Source organism: Gymnodraco acuticeps, unplaced genomic scaffold, assembly GCF_902827175.1.
Source record: "Gymnodraco acuticeps unplaced genomic scaffold, fGymAcu1.1, whole genome shotgun sequence".
In the NCBI taxonomy this organism is placed as follows: Eukaryota; Metazoa; Chordata; class Actinopteri; order Perciformes; family Bathydraconidae; genus Gymnodraco; species Gymnodraco acuticeps.
Window position 1 is genome coordinate 340851 of NW_022991487.1, and position 24150 is coordinate 365000.

The 24150-nt window shown below is 41.8% G+C and overlaps 1 protein-coding gene across 1 annotated transcript in view; it reads left to right on the forward strand.

Moving 5' to 3' along the window:
- The window catches only part of LOC117533107 (netrin-G2), an 86164-nt gene that overhangs the window by 30921 nt on the left and 31093 nt on the right, over positions 1–24150 (forward strand). The window contains exons 4-5 of the mRNA XM_034196740.1: positions 21891–22063; positions 23851–23880. Of these exons, the coding sequence (XP_034052631.1) occupies positions 21891–22063; positions 23851–23880 (203 nt within the window). The remainder of the gene's footprint in view (positions 1–21890; positions 22064–23850; positions 23881–24150) is intronic.

Genomic DNA, 24150 nt, shown 5'->3' on the forward strand with positions numbered 1-24150 from the left:
TTTGAACATTTCCTTTATCGTGTGTCCATCGGGTGTCAATTTCGGGACAGTGTGACAGGGCCTTACAGCAGACAGCCTGGCTAAATATGAGGACACATTAGTACATAATACAACATTAACTTACAATAAAGTGATTTTGTTCTGTGTGCTTTAACCCCTGACGACATTTGTCCCAGATATGGGCCAAGTCTTTTCTAAATCTTTTATCAACAACTTATTATTTTCCAGTACTGAACATTCATTAGAGGCAGATCAGGCAGAAAAACAAGCCGTATGAATGCTAATGATATTCAGTGTGTTTTTACATGGTCATGTTGTTTCATGCCTGCTTGACTCATTTATCCGTCGTGTGTTTGGTTCTCTCAGTGCCATCCTGCCCCCCCGCTGACACAGCTAAATTGCTGCTGAGAGCTTAAAGCTTTCCATCTCCTCACACACTGAAACAGACTGGCAGCAAAACTTTACTGCTGCTGATTAACATGTTGCACAGAGAAAACAGTCATAGCTGTTTTTATGACTTCTATATTTGTTCTGTAGGTGGTCTTATACTGTTTATGTCTGTGTGGTTATATCATGACAGCTACTGTAGAGCAGCAAAAGTAAAACAATTGCAATTTTCACAGTAGAGACACCAAATACAAATATGAACCTGAAAATGAGCATATTATGTCTCAAGTCAAGGTCCAACTCCAATAACATAAACCTTTATTGACTGTTTGATTCTGTCATTGCCTGCTGACTCTTTGAAATAGGGCCTTTTCTATGTGGTGTCGGTTTAACTAGAAACAAACTATCATTTAAATTGTAAGAGAACATTCTCAATTAAACTTGCAAATCAGAAACCTTGAGTAACCCTGATATGTGCTTCAGCAGCCATTCTGTTTCCTGAAGGATGGACTAATTAGACTGAATGGTGACCTGTTACAAAGGATTATTGTTTTACTGGAAGCCTGAGTGAGGATGAGGGCAGATAGTGAGGACACTCTATGGCTTCCAGGCTTGTCCATCATCTTCACAGGAGAACACATGTTTAATATCTGCTCCATTTTTGGAGCCTCCAGTCTTTTTGTGTCCTAGTGACTTTGGAGACTGTCACCACTATTTTTTGAATTACACCAAAGTTTTCTTTTGTGTCCTTCGCAGAGTGAAGGTGAGAGGATGCTAGGTGTAAGCCTGGATCAGGGGGAGAGGGAGAGAAAGAAAAGAGAGAGGCAGATGATGGATTAACTCCAAGTTGCATGGGACTAGCTGGGGTTTGTGATTTTGTGATGAATGATGTGAGGTGTGTTGCTCTGTAAATATTATTCTCAGGATCACACGGTCACCGCAGAGCAGAGGGACAGTCTCCCCACATAAGCTCTGCCTTTTCACCCTGGTCTATTCTGTTTCATGGGGAAACCGCTTTGCACTTGAATGTTGCCCCCTTTTCCCTCATGAATGAAATATACTATCCATGCTTGATGTGTGATAAAGTGTGTGTTCTCGCAGGAAAACCGTCATGCGTGCTCCCCCCCCCCCACACACACAGTTCAGACTCCTCCTCTCCGAGCTCCTCTTCCTCGGAGGTTCGGAAACAGATCACTTTTTAAATCATTCATGAGCACTCCCCAGAAAAGAAAGGCATGCAGAAAGCTGAGGGACCGCAATGAGGAAAGTGTCATTGTTCCGCTCATATGAGATGATTTATGACACAATGGTTGTAACTGATTTGATAATCACAGTTTATTTCCCCTCAGAAGGGAAAGAAAGCTAAAGTCAGCTATTTTGCCTGTTTTCCTTTCATTCCCTGTCTTTTGTTTCACAGATGAACGTCTCTGTTTTCATCCCCTGCGTCTTCAATAGATTTCTCCCTCCACCTTCCCACCCCTCCTCTTACTCATCCCATAAATATCCTTTTAAATTCACAAATACAATGAAAAAATCTGCTCTGTACCTTATCCAGCATCTGGTGAGAGGCGAATCTCTTGATACCGCAAGCATGCTTTAAAGCTGAAAAGCATGCTGGGAATTGTAAGTGGGAGAACATGAGGTAGAGGGAGGGTATCCTTGGAAAGATGGTTATTCTCAGTCAGCCACATTAATTAGTATGGCATTATAACAGGCATGGTGTGTTCAAAAACACACCGAGAGACTCTACTGCCGCTGTCATTAGAGGCAGGGATGGAAGCAGATAAACAACTCATCAGTGTGACACAGGGAAAATCAGTCCATGTGTGAGAACAAGAAACAAACTGCGTCTGTGATCAGTCAGTTTTTGATGTCAGAGATGTTCGCTTTTACCACAGTGTCCCACAGTGGGCCGAGGAGGAGAAAGTTGTTAGTCCAACTAAACAAGACAGCAGGTGATGTTGTGTGGGGCGTCGTAAAGTTTGGAAACACTTTGAAATAAAAACATAACATTTTTGTAATAATGAGAGAGGAACAAAACACGAAATACGGAGCAAATGAATGAAATCTTCAAAGCAGACATGGCTCATTTGGTCGAAGTCTGAAGTACATTTTTCCTTGTCAAGTTGAGTCATTGGTTAAAGAGGACATATTGTGCTAGTTTTCATGTTCATTTGTATTTTTGTATTTAGTATTTAGTGCCTCTCCTGTGACATGTCTCCATGTGCTGCAGCACCTCTTTTCACCCTCCGTCTGAAACCAGAGCCCAGTCTGCTCTGATTGGTTAGCTGGCTGGCTCTGTTGTGATTGGTCAACCACTTAGAGATGTCCCGCCTCTTAGCCTATCACGTACAATGTATTGGGCTAGCAACTAGCGCTAGCCAATAGAAGCGTGAGTGATGTCACTATGTTCCAGAAGTAAACAAATAGAGTCCAATGGAGCAGTCAGTATCAGGCATGGGAGGAAGTGTGTTGGAGAGAAACTCCCTCTGGAGGGAACACAGGGAATCGAGCCCATTTACATGCGCAAAAACCTATACAAACACACCACAGGAAAGGTAGCATGCTATGCTAAAAACTAGCCTTACTGTTTCGGCCCTTAGCGTAGCTCAAAAACGGACATCTTGCAGGATTTCCTAATCTTATATCATTGCTCACTTTGGTGGATCCTAGCATATATTCTATTGAATTATTTCTGCAATTTCTCTGGTTCAAAATTAGATCACATTTTCCCCAGGATGTCAGTTTTTGAGCTACATCAAAAGCCGAACAGTTGAGGTGTGTTTTTAGCATGTTTCCCATTTTCCCAAGTCATTTCCAATCATTCCCACATAGGTGCAGCACATCTCATCAGTGTGATACCCCACATAGGTGCAGCACATCTCATCAGTGTGATACCCCACATAGGTGCAGCACATCTCATCAGTGTGATGCAGCACATAGGTGCAGCACATCTCATCAGTGTGATACCCCACATAGGTGCAGCACATCTCATCAGTGTGATGCCCCACATAGGTGCAGCACATCTCATCAGTGTGATGCCCCACATAGGTGCAGCACATCTCATCAGTGTGATACCCCACATAGGTGCAGCACATCTCATCAGTGTGATGCCCCACATAGGTGCAGCACATCTCATCAGTGTGATGCCCCACATAGGTGCAGCACATCTCATCAGTGTGATGCCCCACATAGGTGCAGCACATCTCATCAGTGTGATACCCCACATAGGTGCAGCACATCTCATCAGTGTGATACCCCACATAGGTGCAGCACATCTCATCAGTGTGATACCCCACATAGGTGCAGCACATCTCATCAGTGTGATACATTATCTTGGACCAGACAGGACAATTGAGTGAGATTCAACACCTGCTGAAGATCTGCATGGACAGATTGAACTTTATAGCTGATCATTGAATTGCTCTTGGGAATAACTCTACTCTTGGCCCTAAATGGCACACGTCTGAAAAACCTGCTTTATTACTCATCCGTTCAGTTGCTTGCCACTAAGCACATTCACAACAAAAAAATGAAGTCCTTCATTCGCTACAGCGTCATATTAAATCTGCACAAACCAGATGTCATTTCATTCATTACTAAATAATGTGGGGCCCTAGCTAAACAAGAGTATCATTATGTGTTCAGTTCATATATTAATGTAATCTCTAAACAGTTTCACCACAAGTAATTCACTTATATTGAGCAAAATATCATAATTTGTGAGCACGCGAGGCGTGTTTTCTGCTGCGGCTCAGGGCATGAGTAAACACTGTCCTCTCTGGGATTTTTCACACAAAGACCCCCAAGTTTTAGTTCTTGTACTAATTGTCTTGCTAACTGCACTGGTGTGTTTTTGAAGCTCTCCTTCTCGTCCTCTAGCCGGCGGCTCGGGCAATTCTCCCCTCTTTATGACTAATGATGTTCTTTCAGTCTCAAGGTTTTTGCAGGATAATTATATTAACCCCTGTCCTCTGGTTGATCCCAGCTCGGCTCCTCTTCCCCGGGCATCTCCCCCTTCCACTGAGTCTCACTGGAATCAGACACTAATACACTATAGTGCAGGAAACACACATAATGGAAGTGTGTATGAGCTTGAATTTGGGGAGACTATCTACAAATTAGGTTATATTTCAAATGAGAGGAGATGCAGCTAAGAGCAAAAGTAAGGTACTGGAGGGATTTTAGCCTTTAGCCTTCTACATGCACACAAACCTATATAACACACTACAGGAAAGGGAAACCTCAAAAAGCATAACAGGGCCTCTTTAAAGTTCATGAACACACCAAGAAGTGGGACCTTTTGACGAGCATGTGAATGCAGCATTGTCCTTATGGGAAGTAAGCGCTCTCCAAGGTACCTTTACAGTTTATAATAAGGCTTCACACTTTAAAGGTTGAAAAGTGTGTCTCTAAAGTTCTTGTGGCGGGCATATTATCCCCTGAATGTATTCTGTTTCCTCACTTCCAACGTTTTTCATTTTGATATAAACACACGCACACACACACGAAAGACAAAGATCCTACAAAGATATCTGTATCGCCCCTGGGGGTCCGAGCACTCTGTGGGGGTCTGCACAACAGGAAGAACCTCCCATAAACCCCCTGTTGCCGCAGAGTTTCTGTCTCTTCATCACTTTTACATTTCTCCCAACTCTCTTTTACTTCTCCTTGTGGTCATATCTTAAATATAGAAGGATGTATAATAATGACCCCCCCTCTCCCCCTCCCCAGGTTTTACTCCTTGCTGTAGTGTTCATTAAAACGCATTGAGCAGCAGTAAGAGCTCTGCAGGGAGGGTACAGTCTAATATCCAGCTCTGTAACACACTGATCTCAGGCCAGGTGAAGGAGGTCTCTTAAGTGCAAGAACTAAGATAAAATGACATGGCTGCTTCTTGTTTATGCGTCACAATACTGCTAAAACATTTCATATTTTCTGTCCATGCATAAATTAAAGCAAATGGATTGATATCAAGGTATTTTTGTTTTAGTTGTCCAAGCTACTTTCAGTTTAACATATCCATTTAATATGACAAGCAGCACCTAAATACGAATCCATCTTTCTCCAAGATTCTACAAGTGGTGTGAACAGTCTTTAATTACCACCCATGAGGTGCCAAATGCCAATAGAATGTCCTATGTGGACAAATGAATAAGGTTCACACACAACAGTGGTCAGTAATGTAATGTTTAATTAAAAGTGGATTGATTTATATTTTATAACATTCATTATAGGATATCTATTGGATTTGTTAAAGGTCCCATGTCATGCTTTTCTGGTTATTACCCGTCCCCTTGTGTGTTATGTAGCTTTCTCTGCATGTAAACGGTCTGCAGAGTCACAAACCCTCAAAGTACACCCTGTAGCGAGTAAAACTCTAACACAGAAAGACCTGTCTATGCTGCCCCAGAACGCTTCGTTGGACATTTCTCTTTTTCCATTTTCTTCTTCCGGGGCCTATTGACGTCACTAAGTCCAAATGGACCAATTGGCACACAGCTATTGAACAATAGGCACACCCTCTGCCAGGGTGGACTCCGAGCAGCTCATGCTCATTATGCTCCGTTTTAAAACGGTTCAATTAAATAGTACGTTAATATGCTCCATGTTTACTTCCTGTCAGCTGAGGTCATTCACAGCAACTGGAAATAAACTGGGATGTTTAACACTGTGTAATAATAAATATATTGTTTTGACGATTCATTTGAAAAGGCATATTTTGTAGATACTAGCTGTGAGCATTTGGACACGGATCAAGCATTTAGATACTTTAACAGCGTTTTATAAGCACTTACTTTCAACAATATAGGACCTATAACATAAAGTGACACCCTCTGTTTCAGTGAGAGAGAAAGTCATCTACAATTTGTTTCCATTTCTCATGTAGAGAATCACAGAAAACAGCGAGGGTGACAAAATCCTCCGAAAGCTGCGTATTCATTTGTATTAAAGTGGGCCTAACTCTGTCTGCTGCTGCTCTTTACAAGATGAAACCGACCAATCAGAGAGAAGCTCTCAGGACTGCACGCAACAGTCATTTACTGTATCCTGTTTAAATAATTTACTCGTACGCTTATTCACACACAGTATCTGTCTCTATCTCCATCCACACGTTTAAACTCAGTGCACTGCAAATTGTGCTAATATAATGAATCAGCCCACATACACACTAGGGAGGTCACACATCCCCTTACTGCATATAAGACACACACACAAACACACACTCACACACACACACAAGAAACACACAGGGTGTAGATTGCAATGACAATTAAGGTCATTGCTAAGCTTTGAATAATTGAAGATGTATTTTTCTGGACAATTTAATTTTTTCTAAAAAAACAAAACCATCCAGTGAACTCTCAACATTGAACATGTTTAGTGAGTGCACGTGTGTGTTTATTTGTCACCGTTGCCTTTACGTCTGTCTGTCAGCAGAATAACGGAAAACTACAAGCCACATGTTTGAGGAAGTTAGCATTATGGTGTAGTTTAAGAAACAGAAGAAACAAAGGCTATTGATGCTGAATTCATGTTGTGTGTAAAAAAAACTGGGAAAAAAGTTTTCAACAGGGAAAATCCACTGGAACATCCCTTCTAGTCAGAAACAGCAATCAACATTTAGTTGTAATGCTATACACAACTACAACACAGCTCTTTGTAGAGTCCATGTTGAATATACAAATCACGACATAAAGCTCAGGAACAAAGTCGGGGAACCCACTTTGCATTCAGCTACCTCTCAATATTGAGCATATATAATGAGTGAATGAATGTGTGTATGTGTGTCCCAACACACAGTCCCTTTGGGGGCCTTGGATCTCCAGTTGAAAGTATTTCCCCTCTTTCAGATAGCTTTTTTGATAAGTCCCCGAAAAATAGATAGAAAATTGAGATCTTAAAAAATGTATTTAAAAATTGTATTTTTAAGTCAACAGTCCGATTTCCTGATGTTTTCATATAAATCATATAACACTGAATATCTTTGGGTTTTAGACTGAAAACCCTCACATTTAAATAGGCCTATTATGCTTTTAATGGTTTTCCCTTTCCTGCAGTGTGTAATATAGGTTTGTGTGCCTGTAAATTGTCTGCAAAGGATACAATCCCAAAGTTCCTTCTCTAACTAAACGATGATGAAAAAAGCAAGGTGCAGTCCTATAGTTGCATACTCGACCACAACTTGCTGTCAAACTTGATGTGATGTCACAAAATCCCGCTTGTACGTCCACATCTTAAATTTAGATGTAATGCGAAGACAGATGCATTCCCCCCTTCAGCAGATTAATGCCTTCTGGTGTGAAACTGTGCACATACATCATCCTGCACAGTGAAGGTCAAACATCCAAGAGAAGTAAGAATAAGCAAAAACACATTTATTAGAAGAGGGAGGATCTCAATCTTTAGATACAAAAGTAAAGCTCTGCATTGTGTCCTGTTCAAGAGAAGTAAGAATAAGCAAAAATAAAGTAGTGTTGGAGGGAATTCAATCTTTGGATACATAATGACTCGAGAATGAAAATGGAAAACTAGTGTCAACAAGAGTCTTTAGATAATCACTTCAACTAATATCAGATAATGACATAATAAGCTTGAGTGGAGAGGTTAAAGAAATGGTATGTGATGTGTGTACAAACCTCTGTGGTTATGAGAGGAGGCGCCGTGTAATCCCTGCTCACGACATGATTTCAGGGGAGGTCAGTCATAGATTACTCGTTTAGTCTGGAGGGAGGAGAAGGAACACACACATGTGGGAGAAAGGGATGGATTGAGGGGAGGGAGGAAAAACAAGGTGAGGGGAAGGGTCCAACGTTTGAAGAGACTCACGCTATACGGGAGGCTGCACTCCAGGAAAATCGATCCTCTCCCTTCAGAGAAAGACATTTATGAAGCTGGAACATAAATGCAGTCATGTCCAATTAGCCGCTGTGAATTTACGAGGTGAGGCGAGGGAGGAAGTGGGAGGGGATGCGATGATAAAGACTACAGCCGAAGCCAATAAGGCGTGCTGCTGATCAATGATCCGGCTTCACGCTACACACACACACACACTCCTCGCTACGTCGCTTCCCACTGCGCTTGGCACACAGACTCCTGCAGGCCGCCCTCCGCCAATCAGATTAGAATTAATGGACGTACTTAAATATCACCTCCAGACATGTTTTATGACTGATATGGTTCTCTCACAAAAAATGAAACAGGCGTGTTAAAATGACATCTACTCCTACTCCCTCTTTGAGAAATCCAGAACAAATAAAATGTCCTTTCTGTTTTAATACTGGGCACAAGATGTCTCATCTATTCCCTTTATATCCAATTCTCAGTGTTTGGTAATCCTTTAAAGTTTCCTCGTCATATTTGTGGGCTGCAGCTGCAATGAAAAGTGGACCAATCAATCAACAGATCAATATTTTGATTCAAAAGTTGCGGTAAATGCCGTTTTCAACCTCTTAAATATGCATTTTTCCGGCCTTCTCTCTTTTATTTTATATTCAAATTAGTATATTGAGGTTTTGGACTGACATCAAGAGACATTTTAAGACATTTACTCCACTGTAATGTCCATTTCTAGTGTGTCCACTGATGGTTTCAACTTTTCACATCACATTTGTGTTAATTGCTGCAATAATGTGTGGACTCATTGACCAACAATAAACTATTTCCCAACTATTTTGATAATTTATCAATCATTTAAGTCATTTTTCATGGAAGACAAAGCTGTTTTCAGCCTCTCAAATATGGAGATTTCCTACTTTTCTCTGTTTTATATCACATTAAACTGAATTGCCTTGGGGTTAGGACTGAGAAAACAAGACATTTAGGGTCAACATATGTTTCACTACTTTCTGACATTTTATAAATAAAATGATTCATCTAGCTGCAATATAAGTCAACTAAGGCATAAAAAGATAAATATATTTAAAAAAAATCATTCAATTGATTTTCACCTTCTAAAATATAAAGCTTTTCTGTACCAGCACTTTCTGTTTTTATATCATATTAAAGGTCCCATGTCATGGCCATTTCTACTGATCATAATTCCATTGTTCAGGTCTACTAGAATAGATTTATACTGTGCAATTTTCCAAACTCATATTGGTGTCTCATACAGCATCTCTGTAAAGTATGTGTATTCACCAGGTATTCACTCTCTGTCCCAAATGGCTTGTTGGAGCTCGCCGCCCCCCCCCCCCCCCCCCCTTCCTGTGAGCCCAGTGTGCTCTGATTGGTCAAGCGACGTGCAGCTGCTCGTGAGGAGCTGCTGTGAGGAGCAGACAGGGCTTCCGTGTCGGAGATAGATACAGCGAGAACTAGGGGTGCACCGAATGGGAAATTCTTGGCCGAAACCGATACCGAAAATAGGAAACAGTTGGCCGAAAACCGAATGCCGAAAGGCCGAAAATGATTAATAGAAATATATATATATATAATGTATACATTTTTTACCAATGTTGTTCAGCTACCTGATTATGGAAATAGACATGATTATGGCAAAACTTAACTTAAATAATAATCACTATTATGGGTCCATAAAACATTTATTCAGCACTTTTGAATGCATACAGTACATTTATATATGTCATGTATTATTGCTAAAAAACATGATATCGCAGTCTTAGTGTCGCCAACTCGTTTCTAATATGCAAAGACAACAAATGCGTCTATGATGTATTTTCGATCAGACGAGATCTCTCTCCCCCGTCTGTGTGCGAGGGGGCGGGGCAGTTTACACACACGCAGCTGCTACATGCAGCGGAGCACACTGCGGAGATGGCGGAGAGAACGCGCTCCGAGGTGTGGTTAAACTTTACCCGTCTCGATGTGGAGAATACTTGTTACCATAAGTGCAATAAGAGTTTAGCATGTAAGCACGAGCAATTTGTCTAAACATTTAGCAAAAGTGCACCGCATGCAGACGGAGGAATGTACCGGTTTCGACCGTCTTTCTAGCAGCCCTGTAGCCCCATCCACGAGTAACGTTTCCACGTCAGGTGTTATGTATGGCCCTTTCGGCTTTCGGCCGAAAGGGCCTTTTTAACCATTTTCGGCCGATAATTTTCGGTGGCCGAATATTCGGTGCATCCCTAGCGAGAACAAGCGAAACTCATCCTGAGCACACAAACACTCACAGCCGAAGTAAAAACAATAAGTGTGGCTTGATATTGAGTAAGAAAAAGGTTTATAACGCTGTGAGAATGGGTCTGCTGCGGAGGGCATTTCTCCGCCATCCCAACATAGCAGCCCGAAAAACGTTTACCCATTTAAACAGTCGTGGTAGATACCTTGTTTGTTTTAAACGTCATAAATACACAAACAACAATGAATACTTACAGGTTGTGTACCCGAATCTCCCGCTGGTCCAAACAAAGTAGGAACAGCATCGTTCTTCAGTGCCCTACGCTTTACATATCCGGCATGAATCGCTGAAAGGTTTGGGAAGGTTTGTTTTGTGAAAGGCTGGCAGAGGGTGCGGCCATAGCTCTGGGCGTGGCTACTGGGTATCCCTACGTAGCGATACCCAGGAAGTAAATGAGAAATCTCCAACGAGGCGTTTTGGGGAGGTCTTTTCTGTGTTAGAGTTTTACTCGCTAAAGGGTGTACTTTGAGGGTTTGTGACTCTGCAGACCGTTTACATGCATAAAAACCTTCATAACTCACAAGGGGACGGGTAATAACCGGAAAAGCATGACATGGGACCTTTAAAGTCAATATGATTTGGGGTTTCTACTGACAAAGGAAGACATTTAAATACTCAGCTTGGGCTCTGAGAAACTGTGATGGCCAAAACTATTTGTTTTACATTTTACCGATCAAATACTCAACCACAACTTGCTGTCAAACTAGGTGTGATGTCACAAAATCCCACTTGTACGTCGACTCCACATCTTAAATTCAGATTCAAGGCAAGGACAGACATTCCCCCCTTCAGCAGATTAATGTGTAAAAAGCCTTCTGGTGTGAAACTGTGCACATACATCATCCTGCACAGTGAAGGTCAAACATCCAAGAGAAGTAAGAATAAGCAAAAACACATTTATTAGAAGAGGGAGGATCTTAATCTTTAGATACAAAAGTGTCACCCACAGAACTAAGTGAAATGAAGTCCTCTGTGGAACAAACATCACTTTGATTGCACTTCACAAAGTGTAAAGCTTACTGTAAAGCTCTGCATTGTTTCTGTTCACTTAATTCTTCCTGCATGTGGCTCCCAGTAGTCAGCCCTGGTCAGGTGTTAAGTCTCTCCCTGACAAAAGCACTGACACCCATTGCCCATTAGGCTCTCACTCCACTATTACTCCATCAGGTTGTGTGTGTGTGTAGCTGCCGGTTGTGTATGTTGTGGCGTCAGGGGATGGGGACAGTGGCGTAACTATCGATGGTGCAGCCAGTGCAACGCACCGGGGCCCATGCAAAAAAAGAAAAATATGTTTTTTAAATATTTGTAAAATATTATTTTTAAATATTTTTTTATTGGGGCCCCAATGGCATTGACCGGTTCACGCAGTCTTCAAAGTAACCAAGCAACCTAAATTAATTTGTAATTTGTCTGTCCAATGACCTTGTTCCCTTTCATGTCATGTGATATCTTGCGTGACGAGCGAACCGTTTAATCAACCTGTACTGTACTGTAGCTAGCAGCAGCAAGTTCGGTAGCATTATAAAAAATGTAATAGCTTGCATTTATAATGTACAGCAAACCAAAGCACAAGAGCGGCGCTCAAAAGAGAAAGGACAAGAGAGAACAAGGAGATGTAACAGCTAAAGTGACAAAATTGGAAAAACAAATGTGTCATACATTATCCTCGAAATTGAGCGCTAACGTTAGCAATGTTGACGTGCAGCAGCAGCCGGAGGCTAGCGATAGCTCACCTGCCTCACCACCATCATTGCCATCTAGCTCCACAAGGGAAGCTGTATCCGTGGCTGTGCGACCTTCTTCTCCAGCCAGCCAGGAGGAGAGGCTGGATTTGGCTGTGCCCGGCGGTGGTCCAACAGTTCCCCCAAGGGCCCCAACCAATAGGGGACTCTATGGCGCTATTGAGACCCCCGACGCCAAGATCAAAAGCTATATTATAGCAACCGGTCTATGTAGGCCTACCGGCCCATTCCCCAGAGACAAACATCAAGTTAACAGGTGTAATCCTCTTCTTAGTTCGCTGTGCCGTTGTCAGGCTGTGGTGGTCTGAGGCCAGGGCAGGCTGTTGTTGATAGCCTATACATGTGGCGCTTCTGAGTGGTTGTGTATGTCCGTGCGTGTGTGAGCGCATCACTGTGCGCTTATGTCTGTGACGATAGGGGGGGGGGGGGCAAAAACAATATTTGCACCGGGGCCAATCACAACCTTGTTACGCCACTGGATGGGGAGCTGTTACGAATAGAGAGTGGGCCTTCTCAGTGACGGCTGATCGAACACAGAGAAGAAGAAGAAGAAGATCTCCTGCTGGGTCAGAGCTGCATCGATGCGGTCTGTCATCGCAGGTCAGAGCACGTCAATGCGGACCTTCCTCCTCCTCCTCTTCCTCCTCTGAGTTTCACAGCTGTACCACGTGGTCAGGCAGACTGTCAGCTTTGACACAGCTGCCCTGCTCCCTGCTGAACCGACTACTCACCCCCTGCACCGCCTTTACACCCAGTGTTAGGGGGAAATGCATTACAGTAATCAGATTACATTTGTCTGTAACGCAGTAATGTAACATTTACATGTAACAGCAGTAATACACTTAATAAGCTTGTTACTCGTGTTACTTTAAGGTCTTCAACTTTCTGCATAACGGGAGGACAGAAAATAAATCAAACATCCCTTTTCGTTTGCGCTGCACTTGCGAGTTCACGGAGCAAAAAGTGTAATAAACACAGTTAAGCTCACACACACTGTTTTATGAACATACAGGTTCACCTGCTGAATTAAAAACAGAACAAATGAACAAAAGAAAGTGAAAACCATAAAGCAGATTCAGGCAGTAGGCGTATAGATTCACACTTGAAGTTTTAGCCTACAGAACAGTGCAGCTTACAGAGAAGAGATAACATCTGATCCTTTACAACAATTCAAATAAGGAGATCTCCTGCTATTCTCTGTTTTATATCATTTAACTTTGTGTTTGGGACTGACAAAACAAGACATTTAAAGACATAACTGAACTTTAAGAAACTGGGATGTAGTAACAGTTTTCTCTTTCTGAGAATGATAGGTCGACTTATCGATAGAGATCAATATTTTGTTAACCAATTTATCATTCAAGTGATTTTTTACACTGTTTCAGCTTCTGAAATATAGAGATTTCCTGAATCAATTAGAGTTTTGGACTGACAAAATAAGCCTACACCCCTCTGTTCTCTCCACCCAAACTCCTCTCAAACACAACCCTCCTCAGTGAGCTCTGGTGCAATGGGCAGTAACAAAAGAGCTAAAGGGGTAAACATCGGAAAGAGATGGAGGATCAAATGTGAGATCAAAAAAGAAAGACTGGAACGAGTGGTCGCAGCAGAATAAATTGGGGCCCAAAAGTGGAAAAATACAGCAGATACAAGAATAGGTTGACTAGAGTAAAGAGAGAGATCAATATATTCACCATTCAAGTCATTTTTTATGCTACATTTTTAGTTTTTAACATCTAAAATATGTACATTTCCGGCCTTCTCGGTTTTATTTCATATTAAAGTGACAATCTATAGGTTTCATGCTCACTGTAATGTCCTGTCTAAGTGTGCACACTGATGGTTTCACATCACATTTATGTGAATCGCACGGTGCAACGCGCAGAAGCAAAAGAGCTAAAAGAGCTAAAAGACGGAGAGAGTTGGAGGATCAAATGTGAGATCAAAAAACAAAGAGCAAAAGGAAAAGACTGGAACGAGCGGTCACAGCTAATTGAATTAGGGAGCAAAAGTTGAAAAATACAGTAGGAGTAGAAAGGAAAGAAGGGAGTGGGAGTGATAGCTGCGTCCCCGGAGAGGAATGGAGGAATAGATACAGTAAAGAGACAGATAAAGCCCCATTAACTGCTGCTTCCAGCTGCTTTCTCAGGCTCCGCCACCACATGACTCCCCCTTGATGTTTGTTTATCTTTCTTATTATTTATTCCCCTAATTGCTGCGTCTCTGCCGTCTAAAACAGGAAGCCCTCACATCATTAAATACACAGGGCCGACATGACTTCACAGAGACAGACTGAGAGGAGAACGGACAGAGAAACACACACAGGCACTGATGTGTACATGGCTATTAGATCATTATTACAGATCATTGAGTTCATGCAGATATGCAGGAAATACATATATAGTAATCATTACTACAAATATTTGTGTTTTCATCCTACTAAAGGGTTTTACAGTATATTGTATGTTTTGGAGGATACATAATTACCGGACGGATAATGTTCATATGCAATATTTTTTCAACAAAGTGTGATTTCTTGTATCGTCACAGGGACGTGGTCGGGTTACAAACCTATTATTTGACCCCACAGAGGCCTTCCCATCCTGCATGGGTGGGTTTAGGTTTCAAAAACACTTTGATAATGATAAATCATTGTCGGGTCAAATACTTGGAAAGTACGTCATATCCTGTCTTAAATTGCCATTGATTTTTTTTACCACCGTTTCTGTGACGTTTACTTTAAAGTGCTTTGTGTTGCTTTAACACAACCATTAAAATGTTAACTATATACCACAAATGAATATTGTTTTACAAGAGCAAAAGAACAACTGAGATAGGAAGTAAGATGAAGTTCTGCAGTGACATTAAGTCTTAACATTTTAGAAACTTGAGAGATATATGCTGAATAAAACTCTTACTAAAATCCAGTATCATATTTCTTAAAGAACACACATATTGGTGCAAATTGGCGATATATGATTGTATTCTATATGGATGCAAAACTGAAGCAAAAGTTGAGAAATACTATCCCCTGTAGGTTGGAGGAAGGTAACCTGAAGGGACATACAAATAGTAACTTAAAATCATACATTAAAAACGACAAGATGCCATTTAGCAGCTGACATTATTCATTAAGGACTTGGTAAGCACAACATATCGTTGATTATTTGTATTAAGAAGTCTATCTTGGATTTATTTCAGTATTCACATTTTGTGTTAATGCCTTTTTTTTGGTGGCAATTAAAAAGGTCCTATCACGTTATGTTTGGTAGCCCTGCTGGTCGACACACGTGTCATTTCACCAGTAAGGCAAGGCAAGGCAAGGCAAGTTTATTTATATACAGTAATACAAGCTGTAACCCAATCAACCAGGTTTTAACTCCTCACGTTTTTAACTTCAAGCTAACCAGTCCTTTAAATCAAAAAGTATTAGAAATGCATGTTTATTTGCACAACCTAAAACTATTATTCCCACACACAAGACAATGCAGGGATATAATCCCCAAGGTCACTTCAATTTATAGACTAAAGGTGACAAGGAACCAAAGTTCTGATTACTGATGAATATTCCTGAACAACAGGACAACATACCTTACAGCGGAATACAGAAGCAATTATTGATGCCATGGTGGGATGTTTTAAAAAAAAAAAATGTTGTTATATGTTGTGATAATGCTTTATAGGAAACTGGAAACATCAGCAGTATTAAAGTGCAGTGTTTGTTGACCCACCCATCCTTCTTCCCTGCACTTTGTGTCTCTATACAACCCAGTCTCACGGCATTTCGTGTTCACCAGCACGATTTTTAATCTATTGATTCGTGTTCACCAACACGATTTCCCCCTTTTTTTCATGTTGCACAGCACGATTTTAAAAGCAATGTATTTCTACGGATAATGTGTTTTGTGCCTGTAGCACGTCTTTTTCTCCGGTCGGGTCGTGGAAGACCGGAAGCTGTGTGGTTCATAAAAACATGTTCTTACTCAATATCAAGCCACAATTATTGCTTTTATTTTAAATCGTATAATTTCGGACTTTTGTTGCCGTCTGTGAGGAAAGTAAATGGGGCTCAGAGCCTCAGAATACTGAAATGTGTTTTTTTTAAATATTTTTTTCCTTCTAATTTGTTATTCTTTTCAAAATAACACACTGTTATTTACTCACCAATAACACACAATTATCCTTGCTTGTATTTATTGCTTTAATTTCATAATCTCGTGCATTTTTGGCGTCCGTCAGGAACTGAATTTCCAAATAAAAATAACCGGAAACAGACGTAGGCATTTCGAGCGATTACCCAAGATCCTCAGCTATGGTTTAAGCTCGCTGATTGGATGTATTAGCCGCAATGCATGCTGGGATTTGGTGTTTTTATGATATGAAATCCGGAAAACATTGTAAAAGAATAAAATAATACTTAATTCCGAGTGTTCTTGCTTTTCTCTTTGAAAGTCATCACATAACGGCATTGTAATACACGGTTCGGCTGCATTACATATTACAGATCTGCCGTAACGTTCATGACTTCCTGCTTTGTTCCCAACAAACAAGAGTCATAGTTCTTACGAATGCAGAGAGCTTTTGTCGCTTTAGCGTAAATACAAGTGGTTTTTGCCCAATTGCTGAGAAGAACGATACTCTTGTTTTTCCTGGGTCCCCAACAGACGGATAAACAGAAGTATCGACCCATAATTACACCACCTAATTAAAACACCACCTTGTGTGTGTGGTTTCGAATGTAGACTGGAATACATTTGAATCACTTACTTCCCTCTCTGACTCTCTCTCTCCACAGCTCTTGCCCTTCTTTGTCTTTTCCTCCCCTCACCATCTCTCATTTCCTCCCTCTTGCTCTCTGAGTAAATAGACAGGGTTATGATGGATCCAGCTGTCCCGTCTTAACTTCCTTCAGCTCAGAGCTGCTACTCCCCACTTTGAAGACTTTGCAGTGAAGGCAGACATCTTGCACATTAACATTTGTGCCCATGTATTATTTGTGCGTGGAGGAACCGAAGAAGGGGGATCGGGAGAAATCCCAGTGCAAGCTGTCATCCGAAAGAGAGGGAGCTTAAGAGACATGGCACTTGAAAAGTCGGAGTGTCACATCATTCATGCGGAAGGAGTGCAAGGCAAGAAGTACTTTAGGTCTTCCTGGTGCTGTGCTGTGTGGCAGGAGTCAGAGAAAGCAGGTCAAGGGGATGGATCGTCCTCCAAGTTTCAACCTGAGAGCGTCTCCTTGCTTTAAAGGGAACCTATTCTGCTCATTTTCAGCATTTTCAGCTTCATATCAGTATTTTGTGCCTCTACTAATGTCTCCATGCTTTAATGTTCAAAAAGCTCTTTATTTTTCTCATACTGCCAGTGCTGCAGCACAAGTCAGTGTGTAGGAGAGAACAAAAGGATGTTAGCCTTTGCAGACCATTTAAATTCACAAAAACTTACTACATTAAACAGAATAGGGCCTTTTATAATCATTTAATTACATATTTAATGACGGTATATTCATGGATACAAATGAATGCACGCTTTACCCCAACTACGCAGTATGTCACCTGTCTGGATAATTGACACACATTTCCGCTCCAGCAATTAAGCCTGCAAGACCCAAAACTGCATGGCATCACACGTAGACAATCACAATTCTTCAGTATTGATTTTAAACTACATCTTCTAGATCAGTGGTCGCCAACCAGTCGATCGCGATCGAGTGGTGCGGGTAGATCGCGGACCGTTAAAAAAGTAACAAAAGAAAGAAAAATAAAATAAAAATAATAATGTTTGAAAAATACGTTTTTAGATGTAAACCTATCATCCACCACCCCGTTAGCAGGTGCCAGTTGATTGACGTATATTTGAGACACCTCAATAATATAATACATTAACCGTGCTTTACGTGAACCTCATCCTGACACAAGAGAGGACGGCAGGACTGTAATTTCCCGTGTTCGATGAATGCAACAGAGGCAAGTCACCAGACCAATCAGAGAGTTGCATGGAAATACACGTGTGCTTGTGTCATTCAAACTCGGCTCTGTGTGTGTGTGGCAATAGCGCATTTAGTGTGATACAGAGGGAGGGAGAGAGGGAGAGAGGGAGAGAGAGGGACCGGTGCTAGCGGGGACCGTGATGTTAGCATCTGGTTAGCTAGCTGCACTAACGGACATAAGGAGCTGTTTCCACAACAAGCTGGAGGAGAGTCCTCTCCTGTCAGACTGAGGGGCTCAGGTGAGCTAAAGGACTCTGAGTGTTTAGAACGGTTTTGTCACAAATTATTCAAAAGATTATTTCCGCGGCACACCTTCATATGATCATTATAGTTATACAAACAATAAGAGAATTAATGAAAAACAGGTATGAAATACTATGGCAGTAAAACAACAATAAAGTTTAAAAGGGGAGTGATTTGTAAAATATCCATAAAGAAAAAGAACATCTGTTTACAGTTCTGTTTCATATGGGTGCTGAGAGAGGTATCCATAGAACTCTTCATGTTGCTCTCAAAGTGCACCAGATTGATGCTTTCAACTTCAATATTGAAAAAAAAATCTTCCCGGGGGAGCATCCCCCCAGACCCCCCTAGAGGAGGTGAGGACCTAGAGAAGGTGAGGACCCCCCTAGAGGAGGTGAGGACCCCCCTAGAGGTGGTGAGGTCCGCCCCCCACTCATAAAAAATAGCACTTTACCCCTGCCTATATGCCGTGAGCTGATTATGGAGCCTTCATTGTAACAGTAATTCAGATGCAATTAGCCTATATAAAAGGCCTCAAATTGGAAGCACTGTCTGGGCCGTCTTCTTCACTCAATTCTGCAATAGGTAGATCTCGCCTTTCACCTAGGCCGAGGTCGGTGATCTTGGGCTTAAAAAGGTTGGTGACCACTGATCTAGATCCTGCACTCAGGTGTGCTTCCACTTTTCAGATGAGACGGATGAGATTTATCAGCGCAGACGCAGGAGATGAGAAGCAGTGATATGTTCCGGCGCTGTCAGTCACTCAATCCAGGCCTCTGCTTCTCTGATCTGTTGTCTGGCTTCGTCACTCTCAGATAAATGCATCACACACACACACACACACACACACACACACACACACACACACACACACACACACACACACACACCTGTCTCATTTCACACACATTCGCTTCAGTCTCTATTCTCTATATGAAAAAGAGATGTTCAATTTCCCTCCCCGCTAAGTGGACAGCTCGTGTCCTTCAGAAAGCATGCAGGAAACAAGGCCTTGTCGGAGGATGGATTCTCCCTGGCGCATTCTGTCAGCTTGTCCAGGTGATCAGAGGGAAACGTGGGTAATTTATAGGACGGCCCCTTGATGTGAGACACAACTCCCCATGATCGACTGTCTCCATTTGTTTCCCCTGTGAGGCCTACTGTGTGTTTCTAACTTTAAGTCATTCTGTATGGAAAGTAATGTTGGGTTGAGGTTGCTAGCATAAACCACCAAAAAAAAAGTGATGAGAAAAAGCTGATGAGTTGTGAGGAAGGAAGATTGAAGTAGTCATCTCGCCAGAATACAGCGGCCATTCTTTGAATATTTGATGCAGACGGATAGCTGTTCACTCCAGTGGAACAAACTGGATTGGAGTCCAGTCGCTCATCTGGAAAAGGCTGTAATTTAAAGTTGTAGCCGCCGAATGTCTTTAAGATCCTCATTTCCTACCAAGAAGAACTTCAACCTTCAGCCAGCTGGGCCCTGCCCTCCGCGGTCGTACTGTGCACACACACACAATATGTTTATGTACTTACGCACACTTGAGCACACACACTCAAGATACTTGAATTTCCGAGCAGTAATTGAAAACAACAATCTGCTCCAAAAGGGCGGTCTGGGATAGAGAGTGGGTAGGTCCAACAATCTTGGACCTACAGTACTTTGCATTCCACTTTAGGGAAAATAATATATACTTTTTCTCAACTATTTCACGAAGCAATTAAAGGTTTCAAATCTATGTCCAGTGAATCAGGACCATTGACTTTTGATATTGATCCATACTTTGTCGAAGAGTTTGATTCCTTGTTAACGCTTTATTCAGGGTGTTAATAAAGCTGCTGTGGAAATCAACTCAGATTGTCTGGCTACTGTACAAACGGCACTAACAAACAACACATAGAAATGGGTTCTTTGCCAGTGTGTTGTGGTAGAATACTGAAATGAGATCAACATAATAACATTTCAACAGAGTAGCCTTTCTTTAATATAAAAGTACACCTTTTTGCAATACTCTTGATGTCTTTGCATATTAATAGTGTGTTTAACACATTTCTGGGTTACATTTTATAATGCATGCAAAGGTACACACACCCTTAACACAACCCACACATACAAAACCAAAGATGTTACTCTTTATGTTAAAGGTCCCATGTCATGCTTTTCTGGTTATTACCCATCCCCTTGTGTGTTATGTAGCTTTTTCTGCATGTAAACGGTCTGCAGAGTCACACACCCTCAAAGTACACCCTGTAGCGAGTAAAACTCTAACAATCAGTTAATCAATCAATGTTTATTTATATAGCCCAATATCACAAATGTTACATTTGTCTCAGTGGACTTCACAGTTTGTACAGAATATCAGTATGACAATACGACACCCTCTGTCCTTAGACCCTCACATCGGACAAGGAAAAACTTCAGGAGAAAAAAAAAGAACAGAAAAGACCTGTCAATGCTGCCCCAGAACGCCTCGTTGGAGATTTCTCATTTTCCATTTTATTCTTCCTGGTCATAGTGACACACACACTCACTCACTCAGCCTTATGTTTTCTCAGCCGCGGCTCCGCGGATCTCCGCGCACACCTGAGTGTGTGCTCAGGCTGAGCTCCGCGGTGTCTCGCAGACCCCACGCAGCAACCAGGAAACAACACCAGTAATCCAGCTCACACTGTCCGCTCCTCGAGCCTCAAAGGGCGGAGCAGCGAGCCCCGCAACGTCCCGCCAACACGGCACCCAGACCCCACGCAGCGTTCTCATCTGTTTGTCATTACTGGTGTCATTTTCTGGTTGCTAACAAACGCCATTGTAACACATAATCACTGATGTTCCACTGTAACGGTGGTGGACTCATCAGAACAGAGTGGGCGAGCTGACCAATCAGAGCACAGTGGGCTCACAGGGAGGGGGGGGGGGGCAGGAGCTCCAGCAAGCCATGGACAGAGAGTGAATACACATACTATACAGAGATGCTGTGAGAGAAACCAATGTGAGTTTGAAACATTGCACAATATAATCTATTCTAGTAGACCTCAACAATGGAATTATGATCAGTAGAAATGGCCATGACATCACTTGTACATGGTGATTTACAGTGACTGCTTGGTAAACAACAAATTACGAGCAACCGTGTTTACTTTAATACGCTCCTAATCTTGTTTAATCTTGTTTTATAATAATTACCATAATGCAATTCACCCACAATAGATCTGTTGTCCGTCTCTGCTCAGACCTTTAACACGCACCACTTTGTTCTCCTCTTATTGTGAAAACCCCGTAGTACCTAGCATCATTAACACTTATCACTATCAGTGTGTGATTGCAGGTCCACTTTCGGCCTTATGTCATCACATCTCACCTTTGCCCTCTGTGTGTTCTCCTCTCTTTTGAAAGGTGTAAGTGTAACCTCCACTCCTCCCAGTGCCTGCTGCTGGACGGGAACCTCCAGTGCCAGTGTGAACACAACACCACAGGCCAGGACTGCCAGCGCTGCAAGAAGGGCTTCAAAGCCAAGTCCTGGAAGGCAGGGTCCTACCTGCCGACCCCCAACGGGACCCCCAACTCCTGTACGTACCTCAAACAACTTCATCCGTTCATTCTGTGGCGATCCCACTCATCATTCTGACTGTTAGTGCTGACTAGCTAAATGTCTGTCAGCTCGCTTTACCGCTTTACCGGAAATGACTATTGATTGATCTAAATTGCACTACTTAAATATGTTGCAATACTATACAGCAGACAGGGAAAGTTTCCTCTAAAGGCCTGGACACTGCTGCATTTAGGATAGTTTGTTCTGCGTTTAAAAGAATGAAAGATTTGGACAGAAAGGACAGCTACATGTAAAGCTAGCAGCTGATTAGCTTAGTTCAACACAAAGACTGGAGGGAAACAGCTAGCCTGGTGCTTTAAAGACAATAAAGTCCTTGCTAAATAATTAAGATATTATATTTAATATATCCCTGGAAGAAGTCCAGCACATCACCCCGTATCACCTTTGCACTTTTTTTTGTATAGGTGAAATAAATCAGATAAACGTATTGTAATAATTTGTTTCCTCAAAATGTTTTAGTAGGAAGATGTTGTCACCGTTGTGCACAGCGAGGCTAGATTTTTACAATCTTTTTCTAGTCTTTTTGATAATGTAAGCTAATGCTTTGTATCCTGGTAACTGATGTCATTTAACACATAATAAAGTATTTAGTGACAAGATGAAGTCTGCAAAATAGAGACTTTATCCTGACAGGGACAATAGTACTTATTTAGTTATATTTTATTATTGTATTTATTTATTCTATACCATTTTGCTCTAACAATCCCAGCTTCTCCTGAAGCATTAACACAATTCATTTGATTGTTTTTAATCAGAATTCATGATGACATATTTGTTCAAATCTAATGTACATGCAGTGTTCTGCATTTGCCTTGCTTGATGGGTGTATAGGTTTATAATCACTGTGAGATCCTGAATGAGAAGCAGAATGAAAGGAACGAGTTCAAAGGAACACAGTTGAGAGAAGATGACGGAGGGACTGAGTTGGGCGAGTTGTCGTCACCTCGCTGCAGAGAGCAGATCAGAGCGCTGTATCAGTGCAGAGTGCGTGGGGGGAAATCCTCTCTAAGAGTGGAGCCAGCTACAGTAGAAAGCTATGATAAATTAATAATCTAGGGCAGCCCCTCCCTAGTTTTCTCCCTTCAAACCAACATAGACACACTCACATGCGCAGAAAGAAACCCAGTCAGACACACCTGTACCTGCTCACACACTGCAGAGAATGGCTCTATTGTCAGCATTTTTTAATTATTTTTTAAATCATGCTGTTATTTCTAACCCAGTTCTATACCGACACAAGCCTTCAGAGCTTCATCACCGTGCTTTCAAACCACTGAATCCCATTAGCAGAATTAAAAAATTCAAATGTTTGCAGCTTGCTCTGTTGAAATGCTACAAACAATTCTCACAAAACAGTTTGGTCTCTACAGAGTGCATTATGCATGCCAAGCTAGGCTAACTATAAATACAATCTCGGAAAAACATGCAAAAAAGGCACAAAGTTTGGGCTCAATTGAAGCAAAGTGGCAGCGCTCTCTTAAAACATACATATATGATGAGGGGCCTCTGATTTTCTGGAAGAATAAAAGGTTAAATCGGGGAATAAAGGAGCGGTAGGCGGTAGACACCCAGTAATTACTTGAAGACAGCAAGAGGTCGACTACAACAAACCTTATTTAGCAGAATGGCTCTTAAGCCCTCTCCGCCTCCTGAGTCTGATGAATGAGGCAGAGTCTTTAGGCAAATTGAATGCATAAATAAACAAGTTCTCATCTCCTCTCCCTTTTTCTTATTCTCTTTCAGGTACAATTGCTGGTTCCCCCTCCGGTTCTAGTAAGTAATAATGCAAAGCAAAATAAGAGGGGGTGGTCTTCCACTCTCTCTTGCTTCCTGTATTGTCTCTCCCCCTTTTTGTTGCATTTGAAATGTCATTTTTAACCCCGCTCTCTGTACGTCTGCTAAACCCTCGCTCTCCCCTGTGATGTTCAGCTGCCTCTCGTCAGTCCCTTCTCTCTCCCTGAGTCTCCTCTCTGCTTCATTATTAATAGGCCTCTCTGTCGCCATGTCCTTTCATCACAGCACATCACACCAACCTGCAGGAGG